Source organism: Phodopus roborovskii, unplaced genomic scaffold (assembly GCF_943737965.1).
Source record: "Phodopus roborovskii unplaced genomic scaffold, PHOROB, whole genome shotgun sequence".
NCBI classification, from domain to species: Eukaryota; Metazoa; Chordata; class Mammalia; order Rodentia; family Cricetidae; genus Phodopus; species Phodopus roborovskii.
Genome location: NW_026126459.1, coordinates 30,355,259 through 30,371,296, shown reverse-complemented (window position 1 = coordinate 30,371,296; position 16,038 = coordinate 30,355,259). Strand labels below are relative to the sequence as shown.

At 43.3% G+C, this 16,038-nt stretch overlaps 1 protein-coding gene across 4 annotated transcripts in view; it reads right to left on the bottom strand.

Moving 5' to 3' along the window:
- Positions 1–16,038, bottom strand: part of Myo1b (myosin IB) — a 159,638-nt gene that overhangs the window by 105,932 nt on the left and 37,668 nt on the right. For all 4 annotated transcript variants that reach the window (XM_051190146.1, XM_051190148.1, XM_051190149.1 and 1 more), the window contains exon 3: positions 4,969–5,084. In XM_051190146.1, coding sequence (XP_051046103.1) covers positions 4,969–5,084 — 116 coding nt within the window. The remainder of the gene's footprint in view (positions 1–4,968; positions 5,085–16,038) is intronic.

The window sequence follows — 16,038 nt, the reverse complement described above, 5'->3', positions numbered from 1 at the left end:
ACACTATATACACACATACATGCAGATGAGATGCTAACATGTAAAAGAAAATAAACAAATATAAAGGGAGTGGGGGATATGAGACAAACTACAATTAACCACAGAGAGGAAAGGAACTTTAAGGTCCCACGGGCAATTTTGACAAGTCAAAGGCAGGATCTGACCATAAAGTAGAGTTTAACAATCAACACAGGGCACGGGCAAGAGATGTGGAGAGGAGACAAGAATGACCTTCAATGGTTGATTCCATGAGGAAGAGCAGGATTTGAGGTTAGAAAAGACAGCTGAAGTAGGACAACAGACAACCATGAAGAGTAGGCCAAAGATCCCGTTCTGCTAAAGGGTATTCTGAGCATGCAGGCTGCCTGGAGGGAAGACAGCATGGCCTAATTACAGCAGATCTCCTGATGGTGGCTGATAAACAGTGTCAACTGTAGCAAGACCAAATACCAATTGACAAAAGTCCAGTGGTCTGGTAACTAAATCCCTGTAGGCAGTTCCAGCCGAGTGGGAGATGCCATGAAGTCCAATTCTTTAACTCTACCCATCCTCCTCATTCTTCCCATTGTTGATATTTGAGATCTGAGGCAGTCCTCCTTGAGATAACTTTAAAAAAAAAAACTATTTATTACCAAAGAATTTTAAGATCACATCAGAAAGGAACCACATCTTCCTGAAGATGCCACCCAAGGACCCCAGGCTCCAAGGTGTAACCTTTACATAAAGGGATAGCATTTCCCTTCGAGGGAGTTGAACATTGAGAGGACCGCACATTCCATAAGTGCAGCAGCAAACTGTTTTTGGAAGAACTTTAGGTAAGAAAACATCCTATTTTACTATGTAAATATTTCCATTAGCTGTAAATCATACACTTATGTGGAAAGTAAACATTTTAACTGACTGAAATGTAAAGAAAAGATAAACCTGAGAGACTTTCAAACACAAGAATTATAAGAAACACTTTTCTAGACCATCAGTGAGTTCATTGCTTTCATTTCTCTTTTAACTTACTATTATATGTGTGTTTATGATGGGGGCGGGCATACAAGCCAGGGCACATGTGTGGAGGTCCAAGGACAACTCTTAAGGAGTCAGTTTTCTCCTTTCACCTTATGTGGACTGTAGGTATTGACCTCAGACTAGTCTGATGTTAAGCCATCCCACTGGCCCATCAAAATTCTTGAAAGGATTATGATTAAGGAGTATCCAAGTCCAAAGTCCTATTATCACTCTGTGCCACAAAAATGCGATCTGAGAATGCTGGCCTGGGTTGTAATACCAAGACTGTTTCAAGATACTGTCAAAATGAAGATATATACACCAATGGAAGAGGAAAATGTCCCAATGTGAAGGAAGAGACAGTATTAGAAAACAGCACGTGACACGGTTGGCAAAAACATTTCCCATCTTATTATTCTAATTCTCATTGCTAGTGACATCAACAGTCCTTTCCTACAGGGATAAGGAACATCTATGTCAAGCCCCCCATATGTGTATATATGTATTTATGTATGTATGTATGTATATGCATATATATATATATGATTATCTGAATACCAACTAGATATTTCTCCCTCACAAAACCTCAAGCTAAAAATGATCTTCCCAGTGAACAGAGAAAATTACTTTATTACTCAGAATCATAGCCTCTTCTAGCAATTTGCTTCAGACTATAAATGAGCTGACGCGTGAATGTAAGCTCTATGCAATGCAATGTTCCCCTCCCACAGTCCGGATGCAGCTAACAGCATATAAATGATACCCGATAATCCCTGAGCAAAAGCTAAACTGTTAACTGTGGCAAGAGCAACAGACCCAGCCTGGGCAGAGAAAAGGTCTAAGGTCATCATCTGTCATCTGGGATTTGAAGAAGGCACTGGGACTGCTTTGGGGCAGAGATGCTGTGGGATGAGCATGGTGAGGGTAAGCACAAAGAGGCAGGCCAGATGTGAGAGGCAGGGCAGGGGCTGGCAAATGCGGACACGGTTGAAACCCACCATGGTGCACTGCATGCAGGCCTTCAAGAGCCATCAATCAGTTCTGCTTCTCTTCAGCGGTGGGGGTTCTGTATTGCTGGTGGTACTGCTCTCCACCAGAGTGGTAGGGCCTGTCTCCTACAAGAATGGTTTACAGGCAGGACCGAGGACAGACAGTCCAAGGCATGTCCTAGAACAAAGATCCACCACACCAAAACATTTCCAAAGTAGAGATTTAAAACTAAAAAAGGAAATACGGCTTGTGGGGTAGGTGGTGGTTGTAAGCTGAGGCACGGTTATAGCTACCTTGGAGGATGTGAGCACAAGAACACAGGCAGCCCAACAGAAATACACACAGCCAGCCGCCCCGCTGAGAACAACGCGGAACTCATTTCCAGATGAGGGGCAGGTATGAAGCACACCGCACTGCCACCACCAGACGTAACAATTTCCCTAGTAGTACCAGCACCTACCTCAAAGGGATATTCTGAGACGGAAGAGAGTTATAGCACAGGTAGAGTCTTTAGACCAGTGCCCACACACAGAAGATCTACCTCAGGAAGTACCAGCTGCTCCAGTCGGGGTCATTGCCACTAACTAAAGCAGGGGACTGTGGTCTGCAGTACAAGGTTGAAGCAGGAATGAAAACCATTCGCAAGTACGCATCCATCACAGTGTGAGCTAAACTTCAGCGTGTGTAAGAACAGCCCGGACGCCCATGTAAGCGCGGCTCAAATCAGCCTTTTCCAAACATGTTTTCTGAATAAGCCCATGGGAGACTGGCAATGACTCTAAATACCATACCCAGAGCATGACTTCAATACCTAAGACTTAAAATAAATATTCAGGCATCAAATAAAACATTGCATTGCAAGGGTACTAGAGGAATGGTTTTATAAAAGAAATACCAGATTTTTCCTAAGGCACAGCGAGACTGGCAAAGCTAACTTAGAAGAAAACAGGATAATCAAAATCTATTTGATTGGCAAAATATAGAGTGCTCAGTTTTTAGTAACTATTTTTACATATTAAAATATTTACTTCCAAACAGCCCCACATGTCCCTGTGAGTTGCATCACTGAGAAATAAAAACATATACATGTAGATAGTAAGATACACTAGACATACATATACATAGATATTCATATATTTTCCTTAATTATGAGAGCTAATCTTTCAATCTGGTCCTCAACCACAAACAGCACAGCTAAGGCTTTAACTACAGATCTTCCACTTCAGGGTGGGGCTTCTTGGCCTGAGCACTACTGCCTATACATACTCTGGGATTGCCACATGCCACCGCTGTAGGACATACAGTGGTGTCCCTGTTCTCCTGACTATCAGAGCCCTCCTTCCTATGAGTGTGACAATCGAAACTGTCTTTGGACATCCTCAATTGCTCAATCATTCAATTGCTCAATATAGCTGAGCATCTAGGCCACAGGATTCTACCGTAATCATTTCAAAAACCATACCGCCACTGCCACCGCCATCTCCACTGCCACAATATCCCAATAACAAATCTCTTCCTCCGCCAAGACATTTTCTAAACATTTTTACCACTAGTATTTCTGCTCACAGACAGTGAACACTGAACACACATGTTTATTTATACACATCTCATGGCAATCGGGGGTTGTTTCCAACAAAGCAATTGTTTTTGATGAGAGGATAAGGCTGCTTTGAGAAGCTAACAGTAATGAGGGCAGCAATCACAGCATAACCTTGCAGAGCCCTTGACACTTCTCCTTTGCATACACCAGTCCTAGCGTAGCGTCCAGCAACAGTTCCCAGATGACTTAAGTCCACCTGTAACAGTTTATCACAAAAAAGCATTCTACTGCATCTAACAACACCCCTTTGCAAGTCACCACGAGTTACTTATTGCAACTGAAAATAGTAAGAATTCTGGTAAAGCACTCATACCCATGAGGAGGGGCAGGAAATGTTTCTGCTCAGACAAAAACTAGAGAAGCCAGGGGCTCTTGACTCATTACACAACTTGGCCCCAACAGAATCTTTCTTTTTCCTTTAACTCAACAGTGGATGTGAGAATACAAAAGGGTGATCAGATTCCCTTTCAGTATAAGTTAGTAGAACATAACTAAAGAAATAAAAAATGTTTTACTATTGCCTAAGATTCTGCTGAATTTGCCTTATAATTTATTATTTATTTATTTTTGCTTTTTCAGGCATTTTTACTTGGGCAATTTAAAAAATCTAGTAATCTTAAGTCTGTTGTTGATCCATTCAACCCAAGAAAAGTTTAGTTGGTTTACTTACAGTCATTCCAAATAGGAAACAAGAGTCTAGTGGTGGTACAAGTTAGCAAACCAATTCCAGTATCTCTTTGCATGTCATGTTGAGACTTTAGGAAGGACTATGAACATTACCAACCATCTTCTTCAGAAAAATGACTGATAACCAAAGCCAGGAAAATGTGTCAGCCTGTTCGACACTTCCGGTGAGCAATGTCTTTGGAAGTTAGATTGTGACGGTGCTATTGGTCCTTCTACCCAAACACAGGATGCAAATGTTAACTGGACTTTGTTTGTTTGTTTGTTTGTTTGTTTTCAAGACTGGATTTCTCTGTGTAGCCCTGGCAGTCCTAGAATCCATTCTATAGATCAGGCTGGCCTCAAACTCATAGAGACCTACCTGCTCCTGCCTCCCAAGTGCTGGGATTAAAGGTGTGTTACGCTATGTCTGGCTGTTGGACTCTTACAAACAATGTGAACTCCTGTTTCATGTACTAAACTAACCAGCAGCTGCTGCTTACAGACTTTGCAGGAGAAATAATTTACACTTAAGTATTTTGCCTTATTTTTTAATGCATTAATCATTAACTTCTACATTCTTTTCAGGAGCTAAAAACTGGAAGTGGGGGGATGTTGGGGAAACTTTCCTGTGATTCAAGGAGACAGCTGCACACATCTGTCAATTACGCACTGGGATAGAAGGCAAGTTTAAAGAGTTTTCAAGCCATACTTACATGTGAGGGCTCAGTTCGTAAAAGTTTCTATTTCTGTAATCTTCCACTTTCTCAGGCGAATAAATGGGCAAGGATCGGTAGGGGTTCACAGATATAACCACACTCCCAATGTATGTCTGTAAAAAAAGAAGAAAGAAGTAATATCTATCAACTATATGGAACACAGCTGAACATCTCAAACTTCAGTGTGATACGGTTTCATCCCTTTGAAACCAACACTTGTCCTACTGCCTCACCACAATTTTACACACTTCAAGAGCATGGTGTCTCTCTGAAGACAGGCAGCAATAAGGAATGCTCATTTTGCTCATAAATGGAAAGCATAAATTTGTAATTGAAAGTATGTTTCAGGATAAACCTTGTCATAGCTTTATAACTCTGGACACGAGGTCTCCAGAGCCCTGTCGTACTTGCCAAGTTCCCATAACTGCTGCTCATCGTGAGCAAGAGACAAGCGCTCTCAGGAGCAAAGTAGGCTAGTGCCTCCACTCATGTTTTCCTTCAGCTCCAAAGTGAGCATGAGCATCAGCATCCCAACTCCCCATGCCACGCCCACACCTAGGGTAAGACTTCCATTGGCACCCCCTCTACACCCTGCCATGGAATACCAGTACAGACCACATGCAATTCAGTATTTTAGCCAGCCCTTGGAAATATACAAACAACAGAATTTCATATCACGATACACATCAGTAGTAGAATTTACATGTACTTTCTGACAGAACATACATTTAATGTTGGATTTATATTTAGCAGCAAATTTAAAAGTACTTCCTGAGGGGTCCATGCTGTATTTTAACAGACACTAACTAACTCCCAGCTGCAAACTAGAACTGTCTTCCTTTGTGCTTCAACCTTCCATGAGCTGGCAGCTCCAGTGAGTCTGGCATGGTTCCTCTTGTGCAATACCTAGCACACCAAAACAGGCAACAGCTGTTTAATGGTAAACTCATTTTGGCAGCTCTGGTTTTCCTTTGACTCAACATTAAAAAGACAGAAGAAAAAGAATGCCAACAAACTACATATGTGCTAAAAATCTTGAAAAGGGACCAGTGAGATGGCCCAGCCAGTAAGGGGGTCTGCCTTCAAGACCTGATTTCTATCCTTGGTACCCACATACATCATAGAAGAAAACTCTTACATGTTGTCCTCTCTCCTCCACACATCCCCCACTGCATGCATTTGCACACGCCTGCCCACGAGTGCACATGCACACGCACACGCGCGCACACACATAAATAAAATGTAAGTTTGGAAAACAAATTGAAAGGAAAAACACTGCTGAAGATGACAGTGGAGGAGCGGCCAGTCCATCATGCTCACTTTTCCAATGTTGTCATTAGCAGGTAACATTGCTAGGACAAGGTTTTCCGGAACTGCCTCCACTGAGACCCATGGAGATGAAAAGTAAACATAATAAAAGGCAAAGAAACAGGAGAAATGTTCTGCAATATTTTTATATGAGCCACAGTGACTCTAATTTAAAAAAATAATAAAATAAACCTTTCCTAACATGGGAAGCCAATTATTTTGTGTATGTTCAACATATATGAGCATACTCTAACTAAAAGTGGGAAACCTGCCATGGTAAAAAAAAAAAAAAAAAAAAAAAAAAACTGCACCTCCACACAGTGTGTGTTCCTAAATTCTGTTATCAGGACCCAACTTAATTGGCCTCACAAGAATGACTACAGGTTCCCCAACGTCCCAACCAGACCAGGCTTTCCCATAGCTTTTCATGCTCCTCACACTAGGGCTTTCCTGAACAGGTGAATGGCGGGTGTTTAAAGTGGAAAACTGTCGACTAACACATTATAGTTACACCACCAACATGAAAGTGTGGCCACTGGTCATGGCTTTAGTATTTACTGAGTAAATAATGGGGGGGGGGGAATACTTGTATCTTTCTCCTTTAGAAAAATAAAAATAAAAGTTGTATACAGACTCTGTCAGCAGAGAAGCCAACCACTGGGCTGGCTCTTCACGATGGCTAAGCCATGATAAACATCTGCCACTCTGGCATTCTTGCACAGAGAACAAATTCTGCTGCCTCGGTTTCAACATCAAAATCCTGGGTAATGACAAGTGAGTGTTTCCTTCTTTGTAACTTTCATGCTGTAACCCTGAATTAGCTGAGACTCTGCCCCCAGCTCTATCACTACCATGCAGAACAGAACCTGCCCACTCAGGTTGCTCAGTAACTGTCTTTTGCTAATGACTGGCTCACATCAGCTCCAATGAGCACTAAAGTGGGTGGTATTGTCTATTACTCTTCTGTTGACATGCAATACCAAATTCACTGCATTTGATGACTGTTTTATTGAACCTATAGGCCATGTGTTGCCAGTGGACAAAGCTGCAAATGATACCTTTCTCTTCAGCTTCCTCCCACTGTGGGGCTGTTTGCAAATATCAGAAAAACTTCCACCCGTAATCATACCGCTGTGAAACGAGCAGGGTGTTTCAAAGGGTAGTGTTTGTTTTCCAAGTCTCCAAATCTGGACTTTGCTTGATCAAAGAGACATTAGCAAATGTGACCCAGGCAGAGATCTGAAAACCATGTGTGGACTGGGATGTGTCCCGGTCTTTACAGCAATCCTGTGTTTTTGATGAGAATGAGCTATCAATGGAGAAGTAGGGGGAAGAGGGCATGTGTCCTGTCCTATAGCCTGTATTGTAGGATATGAATGAGCCATCCCCACTGAAACCACCAGGTACTTGACGTCACTGGAGTAATCCCAGGTGAGGCCAGCAGAAGATACCCAAAGCTTAAATCAGACTAAACTATCCAAGAGAGCTGTGTGCAAAGAAGATTGTCACTTTAGCCATTAATTTCTGAAAACAGTTTGGCACAAAATGCACCAATCACCGATACACCAACATCCCTGAAAACTGGAAAAGAGCAGGACAAGACACATTCATCGAAGCAAGCACTGAAGCTGCCATACTCCCCAAGTTACCAGACTTGGTAGGATCAGAGCTTGTGCCCCAACAAACCAATTAAACAAGCAAGCAACACTGAAAAGCAGGAAAAAGAGACTTTCAGGAAGAACAAAGGAGTGCAGTGATAAACCCACACTTGCTGGTGCACACCCATGCACACTCACGAGCACACACATCCATGTGCACACACACTCACTGTCCCTCGATGGGGTCTGGATACGTGGGTATTAATTAAACAGAAGATAGCCCAAGTGAAGGACAGCCCAGCCCACACCATTGTTTGGGCTTCATCTCCCCTGCAGAGCTGTCTGACAGGCTCTTAAGGCAGTGGAGTCTCTTTCCTGGAGACAAGTTCTTCCCTTTGAAATCAAACTTCAGTCTTCTCCCAGCAAGGACCTCCTGGGAAATTTCAATTTCTTGGGGACAATTGTTTTAATAGTCAAAGGGAAGCTCACACATGTGTGTCTTTAGAACAACCTCATCCCTGCCAGGCTGGTTATGTCCCTTTTACTTCATGCCTGCATCCTAAGCCTTGAACCCCTAAGAAGTTTGCCTTCTACCAAGATGGCTGTCCTTGCTGCGGATGGGGCTTCTTCCTTGAAAAGTCAATAATCAGAGACTTAAAAACCCCACGGTAGCAGTGGGGTTGATTAAATATTCAGTCGCCAACCCTCCTTTGGAAACTCAGAAAGTAGTCTGGAAGCACCTGATTGGCGGGGCTGTGACTTCAACTCTGGTTTTAGGCTGCCCATTGTGTGCTCACGGAAATGCAGAATAAAGCTTTCTTGGGGACCAGAGGAGTCACAGGACAGTTCATTTCTACAGCAATGAACATATGAATCTAAATGGTATCACTGTCATTTTCTTGCTGCATCTAATTGTCAAAAGAAGCTCATTACCAAGTCACTTCTTCCGTTTCCTTGCTTACCGCCTCCACCCTGCCAACCCTGGCACTATCAGCCATTGGTGTCAACCTCCCACCAATAAGGCCATGACAAGCTCCTCTCCTGTCTGTCACTGCCCTGAGTGGCCAATCTCCAACACCTAGGGCAGGTGAAAGAAAAGAGGGGAGGAAAGATCGGAACAAGAAAGCAAAACTGACAGGCAGGCTGGATCCTGTATAAAAGGCACATTCAATTAACAGATTCCCCTTTCACTTCTCCAGGGCAGACATTAAGACAAGAATGTGCAAACATTCCTAAGGCAAAACCATCTCCAGCTGCATGGTTTAAGCACTCCTGGCACTCCAAACAGATGCCTTGCAAATAGCAAACACAACCTGAGGGTTCCTCTTGTGCCTGCAAGCAAAATTGGCCTCTTTTCTGGAGGACAGCCTGTCTAGCAGCCTTCTCTCTCCAGACCCTGGGAGAAGAGTCCCTGTGGCCAGAGCTTGTGAAAAGCCACGCATGCTATTCCATGAGGAGTCCTGGAAAACTCACTCTCAGTGACCTGGAGGAGACACCTGCCATCCACAGCTTTTACAGAGATGCCAGGTGAACTCTGGTGCTGTAGGCATGAATGGATTTGGCTGAGGTCTAGGGGCTGGAGTCCTGACTCCACTCTTACACCGTGGTCCACAGATTCCAGGGGAAGTATACAGCATTTACAACAGCACAGTACATATGGTCTACAGAGTGCATATACGCCTGCTGTGGGCTTGGTGCTTGGGTATGTAATCGCATTTAGCACTCAGATCTTCCAGGGGGAATTAGTAATAGTCGCTCTGTGTATACACATGAGGAAACTGGGGCAGGAAGGAGCTAAAAATGTGCCTAGCTTTACACAAAACTGGAGATTTACCAGAAAACTTGGAGCCACAGTTTATAGAACATTCCAAATAGATTTAAAGCATAGCCAGCCGGGTATGGCACAGTCAGAGCTGAGAGCTCACATGCTGCAGGCGTGGCTTCAGATAGAAGCACCTTCGCCATCTCACCCCTGCCCCTTTGTCACAGCAACTTTGACTTCAGAACTGCTCTTGCACTGCCTGCCTCGAAACTCATGACTCCTCCCTTCCCTCCTCCCTCTTCTTTCCCATACCTCCTTTCCTCTCCCTTCCCCATCCCTCCTCCCTACTTCTTCCCTCTCCTTGCCTTCCTCCTCTCTCCTCCCATACCCTTTCTCCTGCCCTTCTGTGCTAAGGCCATGAGTCTCAGTTACTGGCAGGATAGCTTTGCTGTAGAGACGCCCTTCTGGTTGAATCCTCTTACCAATGAAAAAGCAAGATTCTAACACAATAACCATTAATGTTGAGAAACTTGTGAAGATAAAGACATTTTTCTTTCTTCTTTTTTAAAAATGCTATGTGTGTGTGCACATCTCAGTGTACTTAAATGTGGGATGTTGTTGGTGCCCTCAGAGGCCAGAAGATATAGCCAGGTCTTCTGCAAGTTCTCTTAACCTCTGAGCTCTCTCTCCAGCCCATATATTTCTTTCCTCTTTTATACAGATACTTTGTGTTAAAATGGCAATGTATCAGTCTTTAAGACCTGAACACATATGGCTTTGGGTAGATTCTCACTGCTCTCTGGATATTTTCTGGGAATCTCACAAACAAGACTATTTGTCTACAGTGGGATATCCTATAGTCCTGAGTCTCCCTGGTCTAGACTTTCACCCACAACTGAACCCTAGCAGGTACCCTGTGTCCTCCTCATTCAGCTTCCTCAGTAACCTTTAAAAAAAAAAAAGAATACTTTCGAAACCCACTAGAGGACCACTTCTCAAAGGGTCATAACCCCTTTGGAGTTTGGAAGACCTTTTCACAGAGGGTGCCTAACACCACTGGAAAACACAGATATTTACATTGTGATTCATAACAGTAGCAAAATCACAGTTATGAAGTAGTAATTTTATGGTTGGGGTCACCACAACATGAGGAACTATATTAAAGGATCATGGCATTAGAAAGGTCTAGAACCACCACACTATAGAGTGTATCTGACTGTGGTAAGGCAGTAAAATTGGAAAGCACATGTAAAATTGGAAAACACATTTCTATGCTCTCAGGTCTGTGGAGATCCTTAAAAAGTCAACATCAGAGTTTTGGCTCGTAATATGCACCTATGTGCCTTTCAACTTAGCTACCAGTGAACCCACATGACAGGGTCACAGATGCTTGGTGTAATGGTCACAAGAATGAAGGACAGTGACATGGCCACATTAGTCAGCAGAGACATATTCTGATGAGGAGCCACGAATCATCTGTCTCCCTTAGATTATACAGTCCAACAACTCTAACACCAGAAACCCTGGATTAAATCTTCAACCATTGTACCAGGAAGCACTCCTCTCATGGGCAGAAGCCATCCAGACATGGATGCTAAAGGCTTTATACTTCCAGAAATGAACAAAAAGAAGAAAGAAAAGGGGCCTTCAAGTTACAAGAAAAACATTTTCATCTCAACAGAAAAAAATTAACCATAATAATCATCTCAACATCAAAGATGTATTCATCAGGAAACTGTCAATTGACAAAGTTTACTTACATATATATGGCGTGTTAATTAATCTAAAGTGGCTTCAAAAACTCCTAGGAAGGATGTAGGAGCCCTCTGAGTACAAGTTTCCAAGCCATGTTACCTTCACCTCTGAAACAGGTATGGTTGAAAGCCACGATGGGCCAGGGCTCAGGCAAACACAGCCCATCACAGAACTGCATAAATAAACTAAATAATTTACTGTCAATAAGTGAGCAACACATTTATTAAAGGCAAATTTTATTGGAAACATCATATTAAATATAAAACCCCATAGTCTACACATCTAAGGCTTTCATAATATAGCTGACCTGTATCTTCTATTCAGAAAAACAAAGTTTCAGAGCCAACTACTCTTGTGGTACATACCTAAATCCCAGCCTTGGCAGGTCTAAGGCAGACTGAAAGCCATGCTTTTAAATTAAGGCAAGCCTGGACTATATAAGGAACAGGAGTTCAAGGCTAGCCTGGGCTACACAGCAATGCTAACTAGATACTAAAGTTGATGACAGTATGTTATGTAACTGTCTGTGTGTGAGGTCTGAAGGAAGAAAGGTCCCTATGAACTGTAGAAGGTCCAGGAAGGTCCCTGGAAGCAGAGATCGCAGCAGGTCGACAAGAGGAAGCTGACTTTGGAAAATCAGAACCAAGGAATGGCCTTTGAGATTTTGGTTTTAGGTGGGAGTTACCCCTGGCCCTTCTCATCAGCTAAGTTCAGGGGTCCCCTAACTTCTAAAGCATACACTGATAGGGATTAAAACACCTATTTGTACCTTGTTCACTGCAGCATTAGACAGGGAAGTAACCCAAGTGTGCATTGACAGTAAACAGATAAATGGATTGTAGCACAGCCACGCAAGGGGACCCTATTCAGATAGGAGCATAAGAGCCCCTTTCGAGAACAGGGAATGGGATGGCTTCACTTCAGCCAAGCTACACAACCAATAGTCAAGACAAGAATCACATCCTTAGCAGGGGAGGACAAGGAAAGGAAAAAGGAGGAGGAGAGGAAAGAGGAGGAGAAGGAAGAGGAGAAATGGGGAAGGGAGGAGAAGGAAGACGGGATGAGAGAGGGTGGAAGGGGAACGGAGGAGAAAAGAAAAGAGAAGGAAGGGGAAGGGACGTGAGAAGGGGAAGGGAAGAGGGGAGGGAAGGGAGGAGTCATGAGTTTTGAGGCAGGCAGTGCAAGAGCAGTTCTGAAGCCAAAGTTGCTGTGACAAAGGGGCAGGGGTGAGATGGCGAAGGTGCTTCTATCTGAAGCCACGCCTGCAGCATGTGAGCTCTCAGCTCTGACTGCACCATACCCCGCTGGCTATGCTTTAAATCTATTTGGAATGTTCTATAAACTGTGGCTCCAAGTTTTCTGGTAAATCTCCAGTTTTGTGTAAAGCTAGGCACATTTTTAGCTCCTTCCTGCCCCAGTTTCCTCATGTGTATACACAGAGCGACTATTACTAATTCCCCCTGGAAGATCTGAGTGCTAAATGCGATTACATACCCAAGCACCAAGCCCACAGCAGGCATTCCATAAACAGTACCCCTTATGATAGCAGAAATTCCACTCAGCTCTACTGGAATCTACTGACCACTGCATAACAGCCAAGCCAGGACTCCAGCCCCTAGACCTCAGCGCTAAATTCAGCCCATCCTACAATGCCAAAGTCATGAAGATTTGTACAAAATGGTCTTTGAATACAGGAACTGAATTACCAGACAGCATGTGAGGTAGCTCTAATGAAGCTAGTACTAAGATGACAGCATAAACCAAGTCCTTGGAACCCTCAGAACAAGAATCATTCATTTCACAAGAAATCCACTCTCCTCTTAGGTCTTGGGTCTTGGGAATTTGATCACAAGACAGAAACTATTATGCATCACACTGGTATTAAATGATATCTGTGTGACTTCCCCAATCTCTTGAAGAGACCCTTTGTCTTTGGGGTTTCACTAGAAGACACAGTGTGGTCTACCAAACACTTTGGTTGTTTTTTTCACCAGTCAAAAGTGTGCAAAATGGTGTAAGTCAAAATTTTTAATGTGAGGTCAAGAACAAATTTCAATACCTTTCTGGTACGTACAGCAAAAATGCAATCCAGTGTGTATATCTGACATCTCCACTCTCAGAAAAACAGATTTGTGTGTGTGTGTGTGTGTTGCTTATATGCATTAGGTATTACACACACACACACACTTGACACTAATAATGCCCTATTTTTACATGTGAAGAAACTAGAGGCACAGCCTGAAATAATGTAGCCAACATCTCACATCAGTGGCAGACTTACATTAAGGACATGAATTGGTCCCCACAAACTCAGGTATACCCATGGCCCCATAAGCAACTATCACAATGCAAGAAGAAAATTAGGACACAAGGGGCTGGTCATGTGTCCAGCCACCATCCATTCTTGCTTCTTCTAAGCTGTTGTTTCTACTTGCAGCAACTAGTCAGCTTCAAAGACTTCTACAGAGCCTGCTTCCACAGGGCGAGCTCACTGTCCCTCATGACAGGGCCACCACAGGATGCTCAGGGTCCCTCATGACAGGGCCACACCATATCTCGCTTGTTGTTTTTATTTTTCCAGCATTTCTCAATTTGAAAACAGAAACCATCTCTGCAAATTACTTTTTGCCTAGTGCTTTAAATCGCTGGTCTCAGAGCAGACATCCACAAATAAACTAAGAGGTCTGCAAACTGGCTGCAGATGACATCCAGACCTGCTGGTCTAGCCTACGACATCCCTACCCTACCATCATATTGTAATCTTTCATTCCTGGGCTGTCAGTCATTTCAGACTATAAATTAAAGAACTATATATGAGTTCCCTGCCACGCTTAAATACCAGCTAAAAATATCACCTCAGGCTGCCTTTAATTTAGAGCAGGACAACGCGACACTGCCATATCATCGCTGAGGCAAATTCTGAAAGGAGGTAGGAATTTTCCAAATATATACTGTTCTCCAGACCCAATAAAACTCTTCTCTAGGGTACAGGTTGGCTCAGGGCTCTTAGGTTCCCTACTTGCCACAAGTCCTGAAAATAACATTATGTGGCTAACTAGAAACAGAAATCTAGCAAAAATGAAATCTCTACAATGACAACAAAAGCGAGAGGGACGTGGGAACGATAGATAAAGTGAGAAAGAGAAGCCTACTTTGCCTGGCTGGAGCGTGTCCCCCAAATCCGCATGCTGGAAGCTTCACCCCAGATGTGGAAGTTGGGTTGGGGGAACATTTAAGCGGCTGGGCACCACCCTCAGAATGGGTTAATGTAATCCCCACAGGATGCAACTCCCTGGAGAGGGCTGTTACAAAAAGTCCCTGCTGGCCCTATAGGCCCTGCTCCTTCCTGTCTCACCATGTGAGCACTCCAGCATTTGCATTCACGCTGTTCAGATCTATTTCTCCACCTCGTTGTGGAGAAACAGAGTCAGGAACCCTCGGAGGACAACAGTGCAAAGCTATCCGAACCACCTGCCACCAGAATCATTTGCCAAATATACCTTACTCAAAACAAACAAACAAAAAAGACAAAACAAAACAAAGCAGTACTCAGTTACAGCAGAAGAAAATCGAAATTAAAATGGGGGGGATCCCAACTGTAAAACACTAAAGAAAAGTCATTCTGGGCTTCCCAGTCCTGAATGCAGCCACACCACCTACAATACATTCCACCTTCCTACGTGTCAGTCTTCAGTCTCTGTAAGGTAAGTACCAAAACAGACACTTCATGGGTGAGAAGTCAATTTCTGACAATGGCACTGATGGTTGTAAATTGCTAAGATTTCAAAGTTTGTGACGAGTGCTGGTGGGGCACGCTGTTAGTATCTAACCTTCTACCCACTCCAGGGCAGAGGTCAAAAGACAAAATAACTTCTCTTTAAAAATCAGAATACCATTAAAAAAAATCCATCTGCTCTGTAGATAAAGGAGATTTGTGTGTAACTAAACTGGCTTCTTGTACCTTGTGCTCATAAAGGACCGTGAGGAGCTCTCAGTCACTTGCTGTCCACTTAATATGATGAACAACAGCACTCTTTCCTCAAGATCTTCTATGCTTGGTTTTTTTGTCTTTTAGTTACAGGGGCGGTGGGAGCAGGGCAACTTGGTTATCTTCTTGGTTGATTCTCTTTGCTTTGGCTCAAGAGGACCATGTCATGATAACCTAGGACTTGAGAATCCAATGTAGCTGTCCCATGTTCAGTAACTTCAAGTCACTGGACCACTGAGAGCTCACTCAACACATGGCCAGAGCACCCATGATCACTTCCATTTTTCTAGATCACTTTGACCCCATCTAGTCCTCAAACCTATGCAAACTTCATAAGCAACTATTTTGCAAACTAAGCAGGCTTTCATATCAGCGGGATCATTTGATGTTCATGTAAATAAAGTCAACGGAAGTGTCGATAGCACCTGAACTGTGACATTAGATTTCCTGGATATAAATCCCGCTGCATCTCGTACCCAGTGTGTGACCGTGGAACAGACACTAAGCCTATCAAGTCTGTTTTCTCATACGTACCATGAAAATGTTACAGGACACAAGACTCAACCAGGACTAAATGAACTAAACATAAAGGGCTTAAAGTATTCAAGGAGTTGACAGGCTTTTTTCAAGACAAAAGTGGTAGGGCCAGGCCTCAG